The sequence below is a fragment of the Pseudopipra pipra genome, chromosome 4 (genome assembly GCF_036250125.1).
Source record: "Pseudopipra pipra isolate bDixPip1 chromosome 4, bDixPip1.hap1, whole genome shotgun sequence".
NCBI lineage: Eukaryota > Metazoa > Chordata > Aves > Passeriformes > Pipridae > Pseudopipra > Pseudopipra pipra.
In genome coordinates this window covers 50,117,543-50,143,069 of record NC_087552.1, presented here as the reverse complement: position 1 = coordinate 50,143,069, position 25,527 = coordinate 50,117,543, and the positions used below count along the sequence as shown (strand labels likewise).

Here is a 25,527-nt window from a genome sequence, read left to right as displayed (position 1 = left end):
TGGGTAGCACGTAGAGATTCTTAACACTTCCCATCTATCTTTCCATCTTTCCACAAGAATATCTGCGCTTTAATGCAAATCAGCACTAAATGCAAATCAATATGGCCAATTGTTGATTTGTCCGCATCCTCCCCACTGTTGACTAGACTTTTTGAAAATAATAAAGAAAGATGATCTATTAAACTACAGCTTCTTCCATACATTCAGTTTGGCTTTTCTCTTACTTATAAAAAAAGACATTCATACATGCTGATGATCCTCCCAGCAGTGTAAGAATAGCAGCATATGAAGAGCTGTGACAAATATATACCACCGGCAAACTTGCCTCAGTTAAACCCAAATCCTCAGGATTCCTGCTTATTTTCACCACTATTCATCATTCAGATTCTGTCCCAGTATAAAAGCTGAAAAATGCACAGTTGTCTGAAAATGAAAGGTAAGGAAATAAAATGTGTGTGAAGCAATTCAAAATGAAGAGAAATAAGAGTCCCCTGGATATGCCAACAGGCTGGAGCACAGATGACTACGAGAGAAATGAAAGAGAGGGGGTTTTTTAAATCACATTGCTCACATTTAGAATTCTCTGGATTATTAGAAAATCAGAAACCATAGGCAGAGAACAAAGAACAAACTGGTAAGAAAAAAAATGAAACTAACAAAAATCCTTCCTGTTCACACAAAGTCTAATATACTTAGTCAGAAGGGTTATCAATTTAGGAATGCAAATGAAGAAAGTAGCCTCTTGGCATATGTTTCATTATTACAGGATTTTTTAAAGTTGTTTTAAGGCTACATTTCGGTCTTTTTTTCCTCCAAAAACATATAAATCAAACATATCTTGCTTGCACACCTATGTAAATATTATTAGTCAGCAGACAATTTTGGCTAACATCTCTGGTGTTAGTTATTTAGGCTGCATTAAGTATTAGAAATATAATACTTAGGGGGCAAAAAAGGCTCCATGATACAAACAGTGTTAATTCTAATCTCCACAGATAAGATTTCCCTCTAGTGTGGAAACATCATCAGAAGCACAGGCTTGGTCTAATTTGCTCCTAACTCCAAGGAAAAAAGATATCACAGGGCTATGAGGAGAGTGTGTACAGTGCTCTTAAAATGATCGTCTGGTTAATGATATCCTTAGTGGCAGCATATCCCCTGTTTGGAACCTGTGGTTGCTACAATTATTATGAAATCAGACAGAATTTAAGGGTATTTAACTTGTTTCTTCAAAAAAAAAAATCCCTTTCCTGGGCCCAACAGAGAATGTAGGCTGCAGCCAATGAAAGAAAAGAAAACTTTTAGGGTACGAAATCCAGAAAACATATGTAATGAAGAAGAAGAAGAAGGGCTGTAATATAAGTAAATTAAATAACGCTGCAGTTAAAATAACACTAGTGAGATCAAAGTCCACCTGTCTCTAACATGAAGATGCACTAACAAGTAAAAAATTTTATCTCAAGGTGCCATTATTGCCTTCAATAGAACAAGAGCATAAAAACAAATATCATTAACAATAAAGAGAAACTAAATGTTCTAATAAATGAAAACAAACATTTATTGAAGTCATTGATCTGCTCTTCGTTAATACTGCACAGGCTATGTGTGTCCAGTTCTATGTTCATCAGTATGGTTTGCACGCTGCAATAAAACTACACCAGTGCAGTGTTGATTAGGTGCAGAGTTTTTATTGTTAACTGGAGTAATGAAATCTTTAAAATACACTAAAAGACACAACACTGAATAGAAAAAGGGGATTTTGGTGTGTCAGGTTACAAATATTTTTAAAAATAGCATCTCGTGGTTAAAATATCTCATGTAAGAATTTACTGAAACAAAATTATGCTGAGCAATGTTAGATATTCACTAACCAAAGGCTATACTTCACATTAAATACTTACAGCTGCCAAATTTCAGTGGGCAAGAGTGCGCATCCATAGGGAAGTCCTCCAAGTGCATTGGACATTCAGCTTGGACTGTAAGCCTAAAAGGCAAAAGACTATGATGCATTTAAGTCATTTAGCAGGGCAAGAAATTCAGTTCCAGAGAACTGAAGAGAGTACATGCTGATTTAGGAGACTAAATTGCAATTTTATATTAAACTAACAAAAATTTAGATCAGCTCTTGCTTCTTCCCTTTTATGTGTTCCTTTGGAAGGCATTAATTTATCACATCAAAAATCTGAAAAAGCTGACCTCAAAACTATGAGCAAAGGCCATTTAAAGAGAAATATAAATTATGTAATTGCAGGTTATTAAGAACAGCAATTTTCTTCTCATAATATTCTGAGATACATGTGTGCTTATATGGCTCTCAAAGGCTCATTATAAAAGCATATAAAATACAGTTAATTTGCCAAAGGACTATGCTCCAGAGTCTTCTAAATTTGAGTTTTTTAGTTTGAATGGAATATGTAGAGGAAAAATATTTGCTTTCTTTCAAAAGATTGTTGTTACTCATTCTCCATGTTACTTGTGATTATTCTTTTGATTTATGTATAAATGCAAAAGTATGTGAACAGTACATCCACTTTTGCTGATTTTGTGAAAAAAAACCCCAGCAATATCCCAGTATCATATATGGGAATTACTGCAATAAAAAATAATTTAAAACAATTTGAAGAAATTTTTTTACAGACTTTCTCATTATTTTTATTTAAAAAAAAAATTTTAAAAAGCCAAGAAAAAAATGTCTCTTTCTCCTTCCTATCCTGGAAGCCTCCTCTTGGTAGAGGTTTTTTTCTGGATGCCTTTGCTCCTCTTCATCCAGCCTCAAACATCAGCTACATCCCTCTGTATTGCCAGTGGTTTCTAGTCTTTTTATTCTTGGCTACTTTCTCCCAACCTTCCACTCAAAAATATTCCATATTTCTATTCCCCCACTCCCCAGGAATGTTTTTCTGAATTCAAGGGGCAGAGAGAGACAAGAATCAGAAAACACCTGAAGGCAAAGGAAAGAACTGCCTGAGCCTCTGATAAAAATCACGCAATCATTTTATTTAGACACAGAAAAAAAGGTTGTTTAAAATCTAGGCAATAAAACCAGTTTACACATTAACCTTATATTCTGAGAAGCAACATACTTACAAGTCATGAAAATGGTTAGTTAATTTTAGTTAACATGACTCAGCTTATGTTTCATAATGGTTTCAAATAGTATTTCTTATTATTTATAGCATATGATTATAATACCTTCTGGAGGAAGAGAATTTCAGTCAGGTTATACAGATACTAGTTCAAATATTGATTTGAGCCCAAGAAAAAAATACCACAAATGGTGTCTCAATTGACTTCCAGCAAACTTTTCTGAACCTCTCCAACCACTACATCATCTAACATCATTAGGAGTCCAGCCATCAACATTCAATATTGTAAGGGATTCAGAGCTGCATAGTAAAATCAAGCTTAAGGGATGCTAGTACGGCTGCATGGAAAAAAATCACACAGTATATGTTTGCTTTGCAGTTCACATTTTGTATCTTACTTAGGCTGGGGATTTTAAGTCTACAGGAACAACAACTTCAATTTATTAAATATTCTCCAAGAAAAAGAAAGAAACTAAGTCAGGCAGGGTCTTCCGGAAATTTCAAAAAAATCCATATAGGTAACATTATTGTTAAAATAGTAATCAAAGAAGAAATCAGTCTTATAGAAACACTGTTTATATCTATGCATACATGATATTTATAATTTTTTCATAAATTATTTTCTAAGTAAATTTAACATTTTTTACCAGCTAAATATTTATGGTAGCTGCTAGTGATGCACAGGATGCAAAAACTAAAACTCTAAGTAAAATATTGTAATTATATATAAAGAAACAATTATTATAACAAGACATATTTTCCCTATAGCTCTTGCTGGAAAGAATTTGAGACCTTATTAACTCTTTATTCTTTGATTTTTTTATTGCCGCTGATCTTAATAAATTTGCTTAAGGGCTCACATAATCAGTACCATGGGTGCAGTAACAGACAAAACCCATATACTATTTTAATAATTTTAAGAGTGGGTAAACTCTATCTGAAGGTCTCAAAGCACTTTATGCAGGTGGTCAATATCTTTAATGCATTACAGAGATATGAAAACTGAGGCATATGTAGGAAAACTGATATAACTCATTATCAGCCAATAGACTTTTAACAGAACTGGAAACGAAACACATTTTTTTAGCTTTCTTTCTGCTAGGACAGAAATACAACAAAGGAGAGTCCTCCTGGAACCTTATTTGTTACTTCAAATAAGAAATAGCTTGAGTAGAGAACTGATGAACAGACTTACCTCATGGTGTACAACAGAGTTCCATCATCTTGGATTCGTAGGAGCTTGTTTGGCATTGTCATGTTATGAGCCACTGACTTCTTCCCATTGTGAAAAAATGTATCTGGGGTCCAGATTTTGCTGGCCATTAGGTTGTTCAATCGAAGAATGTTCATTGGGCCCTTAAACTTTAATCTCTCATCCTTCCATTTCTGACGGAAGAAAACATCTATTGTGTATTCCTGTAATGGAATAAATATATGCCTTTTTTGACACAACGAAACACTAATCTGCTTTCTGAGAACCAAAACAGAAAAGCTCTTTTGCAGAATTCCCTTGGTAAAATTGTCAAGGGAGAATGATCACCACACAAAATTGTATAATATTGAGAATAATAAACAGGAATTCAATGTATTAAGGGTATGACTTTCTCCATGATTACTAGCTGTTGTTTGTATATTGAACACTTCCAATATTTAGATTTCTGTACCTGATAAACAGCGGGTGTGTGACAAGGCTAATTTCAGTAAACATAGCTATTTTACATTAAGAAGTAAGAAAAAATATACAGAAAGACATTAAATAGTTCTTGTGGCATCTACTGCTGTAGAGTAATCCAGCATTTCAACAGCACAAGAGAATGGCTGAGACTAGAAGTAAGGAAACAAGGCAACCCATAAAGGGTACAATATATTCCAGCAGGACGATATAAGGAAGATTTTCTAAAGAGGAATGTAAGGCTCTGTAGTGGTATGGATTTTATGAAGAAAAATACATAGGTAGGAAACAATAGGTGATGACTGACAGGTGGCACACACTGTCTATGGAACTTTACTCTGATGCCTAAACTTGGGAAGGCAGTATAATCCGGGAAAAGAATGCAGGCAAAAACAGACTGATAACCTAGACCAGATGCCTATGTCAACCAGTGCTGGGCATCCCATCTGCTGGGTTTTGCTGTTGTTCTAAGCAACAAACAAACAAAAAAGATACTGATTAAACATTGATAATGTAAATTCATCCACTAACTTCAAATTGAATCTGGAAATTGAGTTAGTGTTTTGCTACTGTCAGCACAGCATATAAATCAGAAATGGAAGAGCATAAAAACTTTGTTGGAAGGAAACTGCATTCTGTGTATTAGCAAATACTACCTTTTTGTTTTGTTGGACAGGTACAAAATGGTCTCATGACTTCAAAATATTTGTATGTTGCGACAGTTTGTACTATTGCAATTGCTCTTCATAAACCATTTTACATAAACCATTTTCAAGTAAATTATCTTTGAATTGACAAGTCCTGATAAAATTCAACCAATATAAAATATTCAAGTGATTTCAATATAGAAGTGACTTCAAGGAAGTTATCAGCCTCCATCACTTTCTGCTGGCTCCCTTGTGTGCTGATTAACAAGGCTTAAGGTTCTTCTCCGTCAATCATACAGTGGTACAAAAGGAGTGCTGACTAGACAGCGACAAGTGACAGCCTCTTCAGCTCCTTTGGTCTGTGAGCCAAGGAGCTGTGAGGACCTTTTCCAGGTCAGGCCCAGAGGCTAAGGAGAGCATGTGGAATAAAAGAAAGAGAATTTTGTCACCTGAAGGAACACGGTAGGGGCAGGAGAGAAAACAGTTCTCATTAGGAACTGTGACAAGTGCATATTTTGGAAATTATGAATACTTATAACCTAATCTGGCAAAAATTACCAGCTCAATTTTCAGCTATACCAAGAGGTCTTACAATAAAATACAATAAAATTTTGTCATTTTTCTAATTATAATCATAAATATTCAAAATCATATTAAATCAAATTTACAGTACACTGAAAATTAATTTGCTTGGCTTTCTTTAAAGCCACTTGCTATTATCTCTAATAATATTTTAGTAAATATATCTCTGAAATACAAAATTATGAACCTCTAAAACATGTATTTCTTTGCTATTATACTCGATTTTGTACAGTCTCTCATCACTACCAGAGACAGTCTCATGACAAATACTTTGCTTATTTCTCTGTGATAGATCACGGTCAGTTGTACTCTTTATTTGCTGATTTATATGTTGTTTTATTTGTTAAATATCATACGACTTAAAATCCCATTTAAAAACAACAGTTTACCTATCAGTTCAATTGTAGACCAGGAAAAGTGACAAAATGCTTAGTATCACGGAGCATCAGGAGCAGCAGAAACAGTGTGCTTGAAGAAGGGGAATATATGAAACTTGGATGGAAACACAGTGTAATTAAAGGAAAACAATTGCCCTAAGAGCTTCATTGTGGTTTTTGTCTGAGGGGCTTTACCAGTAAGTCATTGCTATGTATGATAAGATTGATATTTGAGGTATAAAGAAGTAGGAAGAAGAGCCTGAGGGAGTAAGACTTTGAAATCCCACTGAAATTCAAAAAGAGTGATACATCCTACAGATTCTTTTGACAAATATTTCTGCACATAAATCATTAGAATATAAATCTGAACTTTCTGCAATGTTTCCATCAAAAAAGAACTTCAAAGGTCCTGCTTCTTTACTGTCTTCCAACATACATAAAAAGAATCACAGAGAAATAAAACTGGAAAAAAAAAGCAGACATGAAATGCCCCTAAATCAAAACAGCAATATTTCAAAAAAATCCCACACCTGCTGCAGGGCAACAGCTTAGGAAGTAAGGAAGTAGGAAGTAGTAAGGAGTAGGAAAGAATCTGAGCTGCAGCCTTGAAAGATTCTACTGATAAATCTCTGATTGATCCACAGGTAATTCTAATCTCTCCATCCAATCCACACTGGTGATCTTTATTTCAGAACATCCCATTTAGAAGATGGAAATAGGGAATAAACCAAGCTTTGGTGTGAATGACGACAAACACCTTTTTCTTCCATTTACAACAATGGTAATAAAATCTCACATAGTTCTTATCTAACTTATCTTTCTAAAGACCTCTGTGCATTTTTTTCAAAGGAAATATTGGGATCTCAGCTTTGTATGAAAGGAAACTAAGGCATTGAGGTGAAAATAATTTGTCATGGTCCATTTAGAGTGATTATGAAAAGCAAAATACAATCCATGCTTTTGCATCCCAGTGCTATATCCACCGATCCCATGTTCCCTCCTGTGCCAAATTTATTATACTTATGATCGTGAATACCCTGTTGATGTTTACTATATAAAATAAATGAAAAAATATGAAATTATTGAAGTATTTTGAGTATATTCAATGTGATAGGAAGTCAGCATTTATCAAAATATGCTACATAAAAATTTTGTAACTAATTCCTATTCTATATACATGCTACTTTGTGGTAAATGCTGTGTAATGTTTACTTTTCTGTGAAGACTAACATTCTGTGAGAAATGCAAATCTGGACTCTAGAAAGGATACTCAAATTAATACCCAATACTAGTTTCATTCAAACTGCAGATATTCTCCTATGTGAAAAAACCTGTGCTGTCTTTGGACACGACCAAATTACCCTCCAGTATAGAGTGCAGTATCTCCACAAAATCACAGGAGAACACTTCCAGGTCTTTAAAGGACTCCTGTGATCATTGCTGAACAATAAAATGCTTCCCACTGATTTGTGTTTAAAATGTGCTTTCACAGCTAGATTCTAACACAGTACAATTAATCTTTCAAATATGTATTATATCAGCTTATGTGAAATTTTTGGTACAGACAATGAGTTCTTACTACAGTATGAAGAAGCACTGCCAGTTCAATGGTTAGAAGAATAAAATGGTGAAGAAATTTCATTCTTCTTTTAATATGCAGTTGTTGTGCATAACAGTATGCACCATAAAAAAAGACATTAGTATCTCTGGCAGAAGCTTTAACTGACCTGAGTATAAGCAATCCCTCCTCACTACATGTCAGTCTTCTTTTTTTTGCTAAGGACAGATTTGTATGGGAAAAGTTCAGAGAACAAAAAATGTATTCTCATCCTCTGAGCTAATGGTTGGCAGATTTTGGCAGTTTTTGCACAGGGAGTAAAGATGGACGTGCTCCAAACATCTCAAAAAATTGTAAGTGTCCATTAGCAATCAGTATTTTCCTGAAGCAGATTGAACATTTTATTAATCACCTTCAAGAAAACAGCATTTTGTTTAATGAATAGTTTAGGCCAGAGGTCCTTATTCCCTACTTGTAAAGATTTCTCTTATTCAGTTCTCTAAAGTATGCTTTTCTTTACCACTCTTAAAGCCACTAACTGACACACATTTATAACCACAAAAGCAAATTTTAAATACCGTAAAATATAAAACTTCTAAAAGGCAAATACAAAAAAATTAAAAACAAGTAAAGAGAAAATGGCACATATATCTTTTCATTGATTCCTTAAAGACAGTCAGAAATCCTGTGGTTGATACATTGATGAGATAAACACTTCAGATACATGGGCCTAAATCTCAACTAGCTAATATAGGGTCTTCATATTAATATTTAGTTGGACATTAGTATAATTTCATAATTTTAATTCTTAAAAAGTAAATTCTTGTTATCATATCTATTTTAAGGAAATGTGTAATTTTTCTTTCAGTTTAGTTTAAAAACATTAACAATATTAGTATGTGTCTGCTACTGTTGAATACTAACATGATCGGTATGCATCTAGGCAAAAAAAAACTTTCCAGAAATCAAGGAGTTTTAGACTCAAAAAAATGCAATTATGCAAAGAAAACTAATCTACACAGTATATGCACTCTTGTTATAACCTGATATTTGCGGGTTTGATGAGTGCAAGTTTGTGATGCAAATCAATTTATTAAACTTCCATACTAAACATTTTGAATGAATGCTGAAGTTAGCTTTACAGTGGGAGGATCAAATCATTAGTTTGTCGTTTTGGTCATTTCATTCTCTGTGGGACAGATCTATGCATGGTGCAGATGACATACACTAACTCACTACAACAATCTGCATAACCTAGTTCATCATTGTATGGTTTGGCTTTACTTGGGCCTGTCTACCAGACTGGACAAACAATCCATCTTACTTTCTACTTATCTCTTCTCTAAAAACAAATAATTGTCTAACAACATCAGGACTGAAATAGTTCTCCTCCAAACCGACTCAGTGCTCCAATCATGAGCACTGACTACTCAGGCTCTGTACAAATACTTCTCTATTGGTATACTGAACATCAAATCTCACTGCACAGATAAATGAGCTGAGTCCTTTTGCTCTTTTTCAAAACTTACCTTCTGATGTGTGCACAACACAGAAAATAGAAGGAAATAGCAAATGGCCAAAAATTCCTTTCGGGTCTTTCCGGGGTGAATTCACACTGGTGAATAGAATACTTGAAAATATTCTGATGAAGGAGGGCTGTGGTTTGAAACTGCAATGTTGGTTATTTTTTATCAAAACCCTTAACAGCCCTGTTAAAAACTGAAACGCTATCCCAACACTGCATTTCAAAGGAACATATATTCATTCTTAAATACGTAAGTAATGTCTTCCAGATATATATGATCTTTAATACTATCAAGAATATGTGGAATATTTCTAGGGAATTGTAGTATGATTTTCCTGTATTTGAAGAACTCATTTCAAGCCTTCTATTTCTGCTTCATCTGCCAACTTCAGTCATTTTTGTCTAAGCGTTGAATCTAAACATGGAGTATTAAAAAAAAAGTCTGGAAAAAATGTGTTTAACCAGTTTGAATGATAGTGTCTAGGGAAGAGAATGTCTTTCTATTCATATTCATTTATGAAAAGGGCCTTCTCTGAATAATTTTCTTTCTCTTTCTTTCTATAGACCTGATGTAAAATGAACTCTGAGCCCAAAAGAAGTACTGAAGAGGGCAAGAGAGGCATGTGAAAGGTACGAGTAGGGATTACTTAGAAAAGAGACTACAGGACATTATGCACACTGCTGTGACTGAAAACACAAACACTTCTCATTATCCTTTTTTATTCAGACATGGAGAAAGAGCAATCCTGAAACACAGTTGATTGCTGGTGCCAGGAACAGGAATTCAAACAAGGGGTACACAGAGTGCTAATGTCGGTGAAGGGCTTGGACACAGTCTCTGACAAATCAATCTCCAATATCAATCCACTTGGCAGGATGTTGCACAGAGGAACAAGCCTTCCCAACAGAATAAAAGGACAGAAACTCTGCAAGAGTTTATGAGATATTCTCATCAAAATTTCAGCCCATGGATTTAACTTGCAAAGGCAATGATCTGAGCCAATAAAAAAAGGTAATAAAGCAACAAATTTATTGACTTTTCAGAAACATATCAGTTATAAAACCACAACCTAGATGCTCCTCAATATCCAAAAAAGCCAAGTGTATCTGTAATTTCTTTTACCTTTAGTCCTCTGTTACTGAGTTAAAATAATAGCTACGTTAAAGTAATTACAAAGAAATCTTTGTAAAAAAAAATCATCTTGGTGCATTCCCTTATTCTGCCCAGACTTACATATCATACCACCCCTGTAAAGCTTCTCTCCAGTTAAGGAATTCTAGCTAATAGACTCTGAAACAGCTAAAAATAAGTTTCACAGAAAAACCCCAAAATCTGAAATACAAACTAGAATGAGGAAATCTGAAAAATAGACAGAAAAAAACCAAAACAGGGTTCCCAGTTCAGTCACTCTCTCTAAAGAACCATGCTCAGTTGTAGTGAGAAATAATGTAACAATCCTTCTGGTCACTTCTGGATTTGACTTTCAGCCTTCATTGAAAATTTCTGTTTTGGCTGTATTTGAAGAATCAGAAATGTTTATTGACATTTCAATTGAAAACTGACAAGACATTAGTGTGTGTGCTGTGCATGATCATCTCTACAGAGAAACGTTCCTGTTCCTTGACTCTAAAGTAAAAAACTGGAGGGCTCTCATCAAGAAACTAGGAAATATTGTTATTTACAAACAAATAGAGACAAAAAATTTAATCACAATGAACAAAACTCCCCAACGACAGTGAAAATGTAAGGTTGAAAGTTGAAATGCAAAAGTTTCAGAAAGCTTGTTAATATTAATATTCAAGCTAAATGGATTCTAGTCCTGCCACCTACTAACTGTGTGTTGTATGAAAGCAGGAAAGACTGTTCCCAGTATCAATCAGAAAGACTGCTCTGAGGCAAAATCTGGCTAAATCTTGGCAAAGCTTTTCTCATAGCGGACTTCAGTACTTACATAATCTTACATGCAATAACTACTGCTTGAGGAGTAAATCAGTTTCTCATTTATTATATACATTATTTTTTTCTATTATGGACATCAGTACTTACTACATCTATGGCTATGTGGGAACACTCAAAAGTGTTGAGAGAGCCTGGAAAGAAAGCAAGTGTGAAAAAAAGAAGTAAAAGTAACTTGCTTTCAGTGCTGAAATCTGAGTAAGCAGCAGATAGATTTATAATGATTTTTTTAAAAACAAATAAACAGGTTTAATGTTTAAATTAAACTATATCCTTTTTTTATCCTACAAATTATAATCAAATGAAAACTATCCTTTACCTCTAAATTTTCAAATATTAAATATTTTAATTTTATTATAAATGTTTTAATTAGCTTCTTTAATCATAATTTAGCCTTATAATTCTAGAAAATTCAGAGATGCTTTGTTTTTCAGTGGTTCTGTCCAATTTTTCATTTGTTTGTTTTTCTAAATAATGCAACTTTTCTTCTCTCAGGCTAATGTCAAAATAAATTTGTATCACTGATAAGGTTGAAAGCCTATAAGGCATAGCATCATAATACTGAACTTAAACATTTGTGAGAAATAACAGCTCAAAAAGACAGAAGAGTGGAAGTAAAATCTGTTTAATCCCATGTTTTACTTTACTTTCCTTGATTCTCACTAGTTTACAAAACAAAGTTGAAATTTCTTGTATATTGGCATTGTATATTTGGCATTAAACAGAGTGTTTGACATACAATAGCTTTTCTTTGACACAACTGATATAGATACCCAAATTTTTAGTCACAGCCATTCATTTAAAGCACAGTTTGCAACAGACTCCTGGCCAAGAGTGAACAAATTTGGTAGCTGACTATTTTGGTCAGAACAGAGAGTAACATCTTTTTAACTTAGTGAAGGTGTTAATCCACGGTAAGGACCAAATGTTTTTGACAACACATTTGGAGAAAAATCTCAGCCTCAGCTTCTACCTCCTGGATTTATCATTGGCAACTTCAGCTGACTTAAAATCAAAGATCAAATTCCCCTGGACTTAATTATTTTTTTGCAAAATTGTGATACTGGAAAAATACAGACAATATGAATAAGAACCTCCATTCTAGAAATCATATGGAGTCACAGATTGTACACAATATTATATTATCATTAATGGGAACTGATAGACTTAGTGAGAAAAACAGAAACCTCACAAACTGCTACCAATTCAAAACCAACAAAGGTTGGAATGACATTTTATGAACTCCATGAATCAACAATACTGTGTGAGAACTGTCCTTAGCTCCAATCCACCCATCACTGTCTTTGTGCCACCTCTTTCTTCCAAACTGTAAAGCACGTATTAGCCACCTCTCACAGCAGAGAGTCCCCTTCCTGTTTTCAAAAGGCTTTTCTTCTAAGCACCATTATTCTTCACAAGGTGCTAACCAAGGGGAAAAAACCCCAAACTGGAAAATAGATCATGCAAAGGGGTACAGTCACACATCTGATGCCTTTCATTGCTATGAGAAATCCCAGGGAAAGGAATCCTAGGGGCAGTGATATCCATGAGAGTTTTGGGCAGCAGCAGTGTTCAGCCTAAAAATCTGATATGACTGAAGGCCTCACCATTCACACTGTGACAGCAGAGGACCTCAGGGGCTGTGACCCAACCTTCCTGAAAAGATCTGAGGTTAATTTTGGGATCCTCTGAAAATTCAGGACACAGGCAATAGTCAAACCTATTTTTCAAATGAAGCCTTTTAAAGAGGAAATTTTAAAAATTAGTTTCCCATATTTACAGAAGAAAATATCAATGAATACTCTGCATAACAGTTTACATTATCAGTTCTGTCATACAGTTCCTAAATGAAAGAGTATTCATGGTTAAAACTCTAATGTCACCTTCATGTTCGACAGAATATGTGATAGTTTGGAAGCTATTATTTCAAAACTCACATGTTGAAATTTTCTGATTGACTGCTCACATGTTTCAAAATGATTTTATAATTATCAACAGAACAAGCTAAATTAACCCTGAAGCTTGTAGTAATAAGAATTAAACTGCTCTTACTTATATCTGCAAATAAACCTACCCATCACAGTAACAGCTGCTGTTCTGATGCACTGCACTCTGCTTTGATTAACATCTCTGAATAGATCTGTAGCATCAAACAACCTGATCCCTTATTGCACTGTTATATATGTCTATGCAAATGGACATCCAGAGTTCTCCACACATTTACCCACTGATGTCGAAAATGTTTGGAGAGTTAGGGAATAAGCTCAGGAAGGTTTTCATTAAATTTCCATTTGAGCACAGATGACTTGCACAGCCTTGGGTAAGTATCCTTGTGCCTCAGTACCAAATCTTTAAAAGTAGGTTAATATCATCTCCCCATTATACAGGACTACTGTAAGTGTAAACACTGTGAAGGCCTGAGATATTAGACCAATGAGGTCAAGATGTTCATATCATCTTTATATATAGCTGTGGATACCTGGTTGTTTTGGTTGGTTTTTTTTAATTAGTAATAAAATAAGAGCAATTTCAGAAATTTAAAATCATTAGGAAAAAACACCACGAGAGAATCAGCAACTCATACAGTAACAAAAAGAAAATAAATGTCTATTTCTCCTATTAAATGGTCTTTATTGTGAAGCTTCAGTAATGTATTCATCACTATCAAAACATGAGGCTGAAAACTGAAACTACCATACAAAAAACAAACACAAAAACCCACAAAGTATATACTCTAGAGCTATGATTACCTGTTAGTCAGTGAGCAAATAACTTTAAATGTACAGTGTACTATAAATAATTTAGTTTCACTGCAAACTAGTTCATAACATCAAGATGTTCCCTATTTTGTATGATGCATAATCTAAAAGTTTTCCATAGAAAAAGAAATATTGCCTGATTTAAAAAAAAAATATTCATTTTTAATTCCTACAGATACACCTAGGTAGTATTTTATATGTCATATATAATAATGAATGTTCAAAACACTTCAAAAATAATTTCTTGCAGGAATGGGAAGGATAGTGTGACAGACTGAAATGTTAATGGTAGAGGCTTAATCAGCCACTTGCAAAAGCAATGGGTGCCTTGCTGATGATGAGCAAGGTAATAGCCCAGGTGCAGAGGGTGTAAGCACCGGAAGATGCCCATGACAAATAAAGCTTTGTTTAGCAGGAAGCTGGGTTTTGAGTCAGGTAAGGGAAGAGGTTGATAAGAAGCTCATCCTGAGAAGTGGGACAGCTTTTTATCATGCCAATTTCCTCCCTTACACAACTGTCTCAGTTGTATGACTGCCCATCCCCTGGGAAGCTATGCGGATGTTCACATTATTCATCCCTTCTGATGGGGTATAACTGGCTCACTTGTAAAAATATCCCCCAGGTGAGTTATTGGGACATCACATGTAGGCGTGAAGGTATTGATCCCTTCTGATGGGGCATGACTGGCTCAACAACACTGATGTGAGAGGCAACTGTGATGTCTTAGAAGGTGTCATAAATAACCAAAGTGCCCCCAGACTCATTTCTGTGGCCTTCCACCAGAGGACTGTGCATGACCCACAGTGCTGCAACAGATCTGCATTGTGGCAAAAGATCCACAATGTTGCAACAGACAGCCTAAAACTCTCCACCCCGGGGGAGGTACCTGAGCACTCCACCTAAACCTGAGCATATATTAACCCATTGGATTTCATGTTTCCGGGGCTTCCTCTGCCCCCGATGGATCAAGATTGCGACCATCACTTCAACCACCAGACATCAAAATTGCAGCTATGAAGTCTCGTCACTGGATCCATGGGTGGTAATATCTTTCTACGCTTATCCTTTATTTCTCTTTCTTTCTCTCTTTCTTCTCCTATCTTTCTCTCTTTCTTCTCCTGATTTCTTCCTCTCAAAATATGTTCTAAGCCAGACTAAAATATTCCAGTCAATGCCTTAGTAAGTGCCTTGTTGCATCTGGATAAGTTAAAGTTGGCTAAGTTTAAGTTTGCTAAGCTAAAGTTTGTGAAGTGCCTTACTTTGTCTGGATGTTGTTTTAGAATTTGCCAAGTATTCAAGTATTTGTGTTATTCTACCTTAATGTTCTTAAATTTGCAAGTAAAACTTTGTTACTGAACCTTCTGAGAATTTTGTTATTTCGCCCACACACTGCCTAGAGTGAACCAGCCTTCTCCTAAACCTGCTGAGCAGATTGGGGCATAATAGGCAGTTAAAGTAAGTTTCAGTTTGTCCTTCCCTTCCCTTTTAGAGAAAACAGATCCTTCTTCTCAGTGTGAGATGTTCTCTCTAATCTCTCTATGATTTGCCATAAGCCTACAAAGAATTCTTTGCCTCAGAGGTTTTTACCATTAATGTTTTCATGAAAAACTGTAATCCAGAGCAATATTCTGACAGTTTCTCTTTTTTTTTTTTTAATGTCACTGATTTCCTTAAATGGTTACTAAACAGTGGATATATCTGTAGAATACCACAATCATGCAGATAACCCAACTTCTAATCTATATCTTTCAAGAAGTTTAGTTTAGACTTCCATCAGGTCCCTCAGTCTGTTGCCAATATTAGGGGTGCTCCTACAGTGCACCTTTCACTCCAGTTTTTCATCCACGAGGAATTCAGTTCACTCATCTCAAGACTGCTTCAGAACAGAAACCAAAGTACAGTCAGTGGGGGCAATCAGAAGATTCACTGGTCCAAATTAAACTGCTAATACAAGCATACTTGTCATGTAACATCTATAAACCAATTGCCAGCTTCAGAACTAAATGGGATTTGGTGCTTTCTGATTTCAATTAAATAGTTCCAAATTTTTTCACAGTAAGTCAAAGCAGAATACAAGCTTAAAGGCACTTAGCAGTATATATCTTACACCATTTACCCGTATATGCAAAAGATTCAGCAACTCACCATATCAGTATCTGAAACAGGTCCAAAACTGGTCACATAGATGTTAGTGAAGACTTCAGTAATACTATCTGATATAAAAAGAAAAAAAAAACAAGCAAACATTTTAAATTGACAGTATTTCTTCTAACTTTCCATGCAAGATTATGGGACATTTTGAAGAGATTTCTGTTCTTGTTTACTACTCCTAATCAATATTCTGGTATAAAAACTGGGGGTCTCTGTCCCACTTAACACAGAGGTTATCAGACAAGAGTTTGTCCCAGGTAGTAGTTTGTTGCAGGTAAAAAACTATACAATGATCAGCAACTACACACATATTTCCCATTTCTCTACCAGCAAAAACAACCACACCATCTTGGACTTAACATGGAAGTACAGTTCTAAACACAAAATGCCTTTGTCGCAGAGGTGTTATCTCTGTTGTTGCAGATCACTCCTATTAAAGCTTTTCTAGCTGAAGGCTGCTTTCTTCATCCTTAATAGCTTTTTCAAAGCCAAAGACAAGAAAAAGCTTACAAAGCAATTATTGACAACACCAAATATAACACATAGCAGCATCCTACTTTTTCATTGGTTGTGTTTTTAAGTGGCACATATTCTGACATAATAGTTCCTTCCCTTGATACACGATGCTCCTGAAACACTGTTATGGTACTGTAATACTATAAGAAAATGTTCTTCCTAATCATTGTAGTCAGACAGCCATGAAATCAGACTATTAGATATTGTACAGCAGGGAAAAATAATTGCTGAGTTTTCTATCTTGAGTCTTCAATTAGGCTCAAAATAGAATGATATTCACTAAGAGGGTTAGCACACACTTGCAGAAAATTTCTTACAGCAGTTGCCAACTACTGTCTGCATTCAAGACAGTCAACACAAGGAATTCTCTGCCTTAAAGCCAGCTACTGACTGGAAAAGAAAAATTTGAATACAACGAAGTGCAATTTGACTCATCACAGAATTTCCTGTTCCTAAAAATAATACAACTGCCTGTTATACAAGTGATCCTGCTGTTAGATTATGATTTCCACATTTAATCATCATTTAATATGAATAGTTAATATTTTCTGTTTTCCTAAAAGCTACCTTTTGACAAATAAACAGTATAGACAAATTTTACTTTTAAAATTACATTGAGGTCAACAGTATAATCCCTGCCCTTTACTGGGAGAAACCAGTGGTGCTCATCCATGACAGCAGATGCTTTACCAGCCACCAGGGAAAAGGCCAAGACTGTTCCATGAGCAGCTGCATGGGGAGCAGTGCATATTCAAAGGGAGAAGCAAAGATATAGTGCTTCTGGAGCATGAGCAAGGAACATTCCTGCATTGTCATCTATAAGGAAACTTCCTTCTTCAACCAAACACTAGAATTCAGGACTTTGTAAAGACGTTCCTACAAAAAAGAATCTTGTTTCCAGTATCATCTCTGCTTTTTAAGGAAATAAATAAAGGCTGACTCTTACTATGTGTCACTCTGAAAGTTCAAAAGCACAATTCTCCGCATGTCCTGAGATATGTTTATTTGTGTGATAGAGACTTCAGTAATACCTTATGAAGCATCCTTACACAAGCTGAGTTGATTTCTATTCCAAACATCTTACAAACAAATTTTATGTCAGTGGACAACAAAAGGTGCTGAGTCCGCACTGTTCTTGATATTCCACAAGGATAAAGTAGGGGTCTGGCCGAAGAAACAGAAACCACAGGTACAGTTCAGAGGACTAGTGACTTCATGTTGTCAGTGGGAGACTGTCCAGAAAAAAAGATTATTATCTCCAAATGGTTACCTGGCACAGGCAGGAATGAAACGGAAGAGCGACAAGAGAGCTACTCTTCAGGAGGTAAAATGGTGCTGCAGGGACCAACTGTGAAATTTGGACTGTACTGTGATGACAATACAAAATCGTAATTACAATTCCATGAAAAAAACTGGTGTTAGAAAAATACAGCTGACAATCAAGTATCCCAACAGCAGAGCACCAAGGTTAATTCCAATTATATTGGTATAATTTGAAGGAACCCTACTATAGGCAACAAAGTTACTGCACACCCCCGACCCCCCAAATAATTGGAAGCATGGTCCTCTTGTAACCTTATTCTACTGCTATCCTTTGTTTGCATCTATTTATTATTTGATATATGGGAATGATTTTAAAATTTGCATATAATAAGCTACAGGACATGACATCTTCAAGTTTGCCTTGCATTCCAAGTTTTAAATTAAAAAAAAAAAAACAACAAATTCTATAGTATTATTTCTCAAACACTTCTGGATCTATCCTTCCACCAGAAATGAGCAGAGAAGACAGAGGAGAACAAACATATTGACTACAACTTATCATTTAATGCTATTACAACAGTTCCCCCCTGTTGGAGTGTGTTACTCACTTCAAATCATTTCAGATCCTTGAAATGAAAAATCAAGACTTGAGGAGCGGAGAGGAGGTGAATGGGAGAAGCAGGAGCTTGCTATCTATAGACCCTCAGCTGCAATATCTTCATTTCAGGTTATCATGATTAAGATAAGGACTTCAATGTGTGTAAAAACTCCTGGCACAAAGTCATCCCTGATAGCCTCAAGAACGGGAATGGATGAATGTAAATTGTGTACCTCTACTTCTCTTTTTTGCCAAAACTCTCTTAATCACCATAAATGCAGGCAATGGTGACAGCAGTGAGTTTCAACTCAGTTTCTCTCTCCTGAGATGAGGGCTAACCCTGACAGCAGGCACCCCACCCGGACGCTTCTGCTCACACCATGGAAGAAAATGGAGTAGGTAGAGGGTCTTGAAACAGAGCAAGAAAGCGTCAAGAGAAGCTGAAAAGTTACTACATATGAGAAGATTGAGGGAAAAGGAAAAATAAGAAAACACAACAATGGAAGGCAGGGAAAAAAGAAAAGAGGAAAGTACACAAAAGAAGGAAATGTTAAAAGAGAAGCCTTACCTGACTTAGATCAGGTCAACTTCTCAGACTGCAGAAGTTAATGTAAAGAGAGGAAGAAAAGCATATCCTTTGGAAGTAATAAAAGCAATAACTATTAAGATCATATTTCACATGCTTCTCAAGCACTTGTTTCTTCTGATTCCCTTTCCTTACTTGAACTGACATGATATCATTACTGACAAAAAAAAATAAATCAGAAAGTAAGGAAAGGCAATAAATATACCAAATTGCAGAAGATTTATACATCCTTATCTATCCTTAGCTGGAAGGTTTACTGGGTACTTTAATTACATTTAGGATTTTAAAAACATTAATTATAACAACTCCTCTCTGAAGATAATAATTTTATTATCTTTTATTTTCCATACTTGGAAAGCTGAGGCAGAAGGATTAAATTAAGTGTAAGTAATGTGAAGTACAGGTATTTACCAAATCTAGCTACAGCTGTCCAACACTAAGTATCCACACTGGAAAATGTCAACATCATTTACTTGTCAAAAATTAGAAAAGCGGTTCAGAGCTCAGCTAGAGTTGATACCAGTGCCACTGTCTATTCCTTTATGCCAGCTCTCCTGCTGTGGGGATACCCTTTATGATGATCTGAAGTCCTGCTGACTTGTTCCTCGGTAGAAGAGCTGGCTCAGCTGAAGCAGGCTGTTTGGCAGAGAATTTGCAGTGGCTGAAGTCTAGATCAACACAGGTTGAGTAATGGAGATGATCAGAAAAGTCAGATGAAAAGGTCCCTCCTCAGCATGTACCAATATGTCAAAACTGGAAAATTCCACAGCAGCACTACAATTTTGAATGAGTTCCTTTGGCCTGCTGCCTGTCAGGCAGTTTTTAAAACTTATCCACTTTCATTCAAATGTCCCTTCTCAGCTGCCTGAATCTCTGACGTGGTGCAGAGAGATCTGCTATGTGAGATAGCTAGACATGCAGGATTGGGCATACCTGAGAGCTCTCCCTTTCCTGGAGAACTCTGAGGCAGGATCATTTTAATTTTCTGACTATTTTTCATATTTGAGAATGATCTGTGTATTGCTCATTCCTCCTCTCACCAAAATAATCTACAGTGCTTTCTTCATAGAGAGTAGGGATAAAACAGGCTCATTCTATGTATGTTTAAAAGAAGAGAAGAAAGGAGTGTGATCATTGTAAAGTCTTCAGAATGAACCATCAGCAAGGTTCCAGATGTTTGTTTGCATGAAGCTGGCTATGTTATTGATTAATGTATAAAGGTTGTTTTCACAAGAAAACAGGCTAGTAGATTGGGTTGGATTTTTTTTTCTAATTTGAATTTTCAGTCAATAAAACTGTAAATACATTGTTTGGGCAGCTAAAAAAGAAGGCAATCTTTTTGATGCAATCTAAAGCCATCAAAAGTATTCTTGGTGGGACAGAGCTTTTAAAACATACATGTGCAGTTCCAATGCATAGTACGAAAAAATTTCTGACAAACACTATTTTAGATGTAGAATTAATAGTACCCATGAGAACACTGTAAGGCTGTAAATAAAGAGCTGCTACAGCATGTAAAAAAAAAAAAAAAAAAAAAGAGAAGTGAAAATAAAATACTGTTCTTTAATTACATAAAAAAAGAAAGGAGGTCAAGTTGCAGTGCTATGGGAGCCTTATCTGAGGATTTCTGAGTTTTTGTGGAAATGCTGTCAAAAGCTTGATGTTACTTTAATTATTTTTCTATAAAAATTATTTAACTAGAATTGACATTATTCTGACATTGTAATATAGTCTCCAGGGGCACGCTTGGCAATGTTGCCCAAAGGCTTTGAAAATGTCATTCGTAATATAAGTCAGAAATTGCACAGGTGAAACAGCCAGGGTCTTAATCCATCAAACACTGTTCCAATTCAACATGTTGCCCTTATCTGACAAGCTCCTTAGTGTGTCTGTTGACAGCTGAAGACGCTGGCTGCCTGGCTGGCAGGGAATGGGAGTCAGAGGAGGTCATGCAACCTGAAGCCGTAAGAGAAGCAAAATCCACAGGAACATAGATATTTCAAAATAGTGTTCTGCCATTTCTATATGCTTGGTTTTGGCGGTTTATGTGACAGTTTTATTTGTCCAACTACGCAGCATCTTCATTCATTATCCACTGTTAAATTACAACAGTTTCCCCACATATGCCTTACATAAATACATTTTCAATTTGTAAATTGAAGCCAGCTGTGAAAAGAAACAAATTCACTTCCCTCCTTGACATCAGCACTTCACTTCCAATGGTCTCACTCTATCGGCAAGACAATTTCATAATATGAGCCATAATTCTCTTTCAAAACTCCATCTTTAACCAACTGTGTGTAGAGTAAGCTTATCAGTAAGACCTAGTAATATCTGTAAATGTTACTATTAGCAGTTGCTCTCTTGATTCACTTTGGTGTAAATAAAACCAGAATCATGCAGTGTACTCAGTTGCTCATGGTGTTGACTAGAACAGGAATATATTCTGGAAAAAATATCTGGAGAAAGATACAGGATCTGAAAGCCAGTAGGCTAACAGAACCTAACTCATTTCCCTCTGGAGAGCTTATATCTATTAACAAACACTATATCATTTACTAAATAGCCTCATATAAAATCTATCAGAGACCCTCCAAAGGCCTACACAGAACTCAGGAAGTTGGGCAGTCCTGTAAAGCAATACCATAAACACCATTATGTCATTTAGACTGAAAGAATACTTGGCTTGTGTATAAGCTCACCCTTTTATTTCAGCAAAGTAGTATTTGTTATTCTGAAATGAATAAAACTGGTACAAAATAGCAGGAATTTACTATGATACAAAACTTCAGTTAAATGTGGGTGTATCTCTAGAGATGAATAAGACTTTTTGACCATTAAAAAAAACACACATTGACCTTGAAAAAAAAATTAGATAAACTGTCAACACCCTTTTCTTCTGTAGCAGAAAATATGACTTGGGAAAGATAACAGCTTTTTTTAGGTGTAGATTACCCACAAAATGTGCACAGAGTGATATGTAGGCACATCTGCAACTCAAATAATCTGGTATATTGCCACAGTCAGTATTTACTCTTATTTGTCCTATATGTAAAAGACATTGGTGCAAACCGTAAGAGTACTGTTTCTAGATAGCAAATGAAAAAAATACAACGTTCTCACTGTGCTGAGAGAACATGTACAAGTTACTAAGATAATATTCACATGCACATGACAGACTTGGGGTTTAACTCACTCAAAAAGAAGAGTGCAGATCACACACAAGCATTATCTTTACTACCTTTTCTTCTCTCTCTCCCAAGAGACCTTTCCAAACCTTACTGCTTCAGGTGACAAAACTAAACACATTTCCAAAGGGTCCTATGAATGAAGACCCTTGGATACAAGTGACATTTGAGATTCAGTTTTAACTTTATTATAGACTTACTCCACAAATTTAAGAAAGTCACTCAAGGGTAGGGCTAAAGACTGATTTTGGTGCCCAATTATCTCTTTAAGTATATTGGACAAACTCCACAAAGTTATTTAAGCTCCAGGTTTCCATTTAAATCAATAAAATTAATCTAAATGTCTCTGTGGTTCACATCATAATGACTAAATTTTGCACTTATATTTGTCTGAATCCCCTTTAGTCCTAAATTGCTGTCTAATATTGTCAGTACCTAAAATTCCCTGGCTGCTTATATTTTCACCTTAAGGCAAAAATATCCCAATGCTGCCAAGCAGCTTAAAGAACTGGCTCTCAACCAAGTCCCAACAAGTTCCTCAAACTATAAATAATCACAAATTTACTGGGCCAGAAAGACTTTGAGAGAGAAAGCAAGAAAATAAGCAAAAGACTGATTCCACAGCTTAGTAGTTCTCATGGGATATAGCAGACATAAATTGAAGCCTCTGCTCAATATCTAATTATTTACACAAAGCAGAACAATTCCTTCCAAAGACTGAGGAAGCATGCTCTGTCTTAGAAAATTCACCTTTGTGGTCAAGACAGAACCCAACACACAGTAACTGAGTTCATGTCTGTGCTTTAAATTAGAGCATGCACTTGACTAGAGCTGCTCTCTGTCTAAGAGGTTTCCATTACACCTGGCTATCAGCTACTCTCATGGCTCTTTTCAAGAAAGGAGGAATGGCATGAGCTCTAGAGGAGGAACATCCCTGTGAACAGATGAGGAGGAAACTGGTAATGTTTTCACCCCCAAACTTGGATGTTTCATGTGTCAGTAAGAAAAGGCTTCAGCTGCATGCTTTCTTCAGCATTTTTAATCACTCAGCTTGACAGATCCCTACTCAGTTTATTGACTTTATGTACCACCTTTGTAGACAGTTAAGGCTATGCCCACACCATTTCTGAGGGTGCCAATATGCCTAGCTTTACCCATGTTCCACACAGGATGCCCAGCTGTCTGAAGCAAGGAATTCCACTATACACAAGGTCCAGGAGTTGTGGGCACTGACAAATCTAAGCCTTCAGTCTGTAATGGGGCTGAATGGCTCTAGAGTCCAACAGTAAAAACAGAGATCTCAGTCCATGCTCTGACACATATGTAGATATTTTATACAAAGGAAAACATCTCCAGTGGAAGAAGCCACTTTTGCAGAACAATCAAAAGTCCTGTGTCTCCATAGCAGGGTTGGAAAGTGGGAGACATTGATTCAGATCCCTTTTCCAAATCAGGTAGGGAATAAGTAAGAAGTTTAAGCTAGAATGTAATTCAGCCCTGATGAGAAGGCTACTGTACTGACTGGTGCAGCCCATATCACATTGGGCCAATCAATCAACCAGTGTCTAGCTTGAATCCTGCCAGTACTTCAACATGAGAGAGATTTCAAAGCAACCCAGAAGTGTCTAATTTAATTGGTTTTTTGCAAGGGGAAAAGAAGATATTTAGATACTCTCACTTGTTACTGCTGGACTTCATAGGCTTTTGACACCTCCGGCAACATTTTGACAATCTCAGAGGTATCCACTGCCAAGTGATTAAGGAAGTAATTAACTATATAGACAGCTTTTTGGATTTTTTTCCCTACCTTTTAAGCAGAGTATTTCTCCAATTTACAGGTTCGTTGTAAAGATACTAACAGAACATGGACACTTTGGTTGTATAAACGCTTGCAACAACTGGGTAATTATAAACAGTAATCTTGACTATGGTACAATTAACAAAGGGAAAAACAAAACTTTTAAAATAAGTGAACTAAATCATTGGGAAGGGCAATCTAAACACATAGGCAATGTGAAATTTGTTCCCATAATGCCAGACTACCATGAAATCCACCAAATCTCACTTTGTTCCCTTTTCATTACATCCTCACACACCATGGGGAAAAAAAACTAAAAAGCAGTCAGCTCTAAAATAAACTACTGATGTGAGTCAGTTTTAGTTAACATTGCACAAAACATTCAATGGGAACATGAAATTGAAAATATAGTTGAGTTTTGCTGAATGAAATGTGATCTTACTGAAATGGGTTACTTAAAAGGTTGAACTAAAAGAAACTTAGCTAACACAGGACACATTTGTCAGCAAATCAAAATTAAACGTCATTCAAATGAAAAATAAAATATCAGCACTAAACCTTGTCCCTTTAGACACTACAGCTTCCAGCAAGGTGGAAAGAGACTGTTTATAATAACCAACTGAGTAACAAATAGGACTACTCCATTGTTTAGATCAACTGGATGAGCATGATAAAGCTAAAATGAACCAGACTGTCCCAACACTCTCTAAATAATGAGACAGAGGAAGACAAAGAGAACAAGAGCACTCAAACAAGTCTGGAAATGGAAGGGAGCAGACTTTGATAAAGTAGAGCAGTAATTATTTAAACTGACCTGAATCAGTGTCATCACACAAGTAGGGAGGGAAAAGTTATTGTTCTCATGCAACCAGATTTCTGCCTACTCTGCTTAGAGACTTGTGCTATTAGAAAGGAAACCATAACATGAAGGTAAGGCAGAAAATTTCTCAAATTTATTTCTGATTGTCAGAACTTAGAAGTCTTTCTCTCTTTTTTTTTTTTCCCCAAATATGGAACATGGAACATCTTGGCAAATTCTGCTGCATTACCCTTCAAGGCTGCTTTCAGGTTTAATGTATGTGCTTTATTCCAAGCCACAGCATTTATAGACCATCTTATTTGACATACTCATTCTGACAGCCCCTCCTGTATACCAGACCACATCTACCCCTAACAGCAGTATCGTTTTTAAAAAGCAGCAGCTTCTAGTTTCTCTTCACAGTCATAAAGCAGCCAAGTCTGGGCTTCTTAAGATATGCTTTTA

At 35.8% G+C, this 25,527-nt stretch overlaps 1 protein-coding gene across 2 annotated transcripts in view; it reads right to left on the bottom strand.

Moving 5' to 3' along the window:
- The window catches only part of GABRA2 (gamma-aminobutyric acid type A receptor subunit alpha2), a 61,555-nt gene that overhangs the window by 20,512 nt on the left and 15,516 nt on the right, over positions 1–25,527 (bottom strand). For both annotated transcript variants that reach the window (XM_064652911.1, XM_064652912.1), the window contains 3 exons: positions 16,309–16,376; positions 4,282–4,502; positions 1,902–1,984 (listed from right to left, as the gene is read on the bottom strand). In XM_064652911.1, coding sequence (XP_064508981.1) covers positions 1,902–1,984; positions 4,282–4,502; positions 16,309–16,376 — 372 coding nt within the window. The remainder of the gene's footprint in view (positions 1–1,901; positions 1,985–4,281; positions 4,503–16,308; positions 16,377–25,527) is intronic.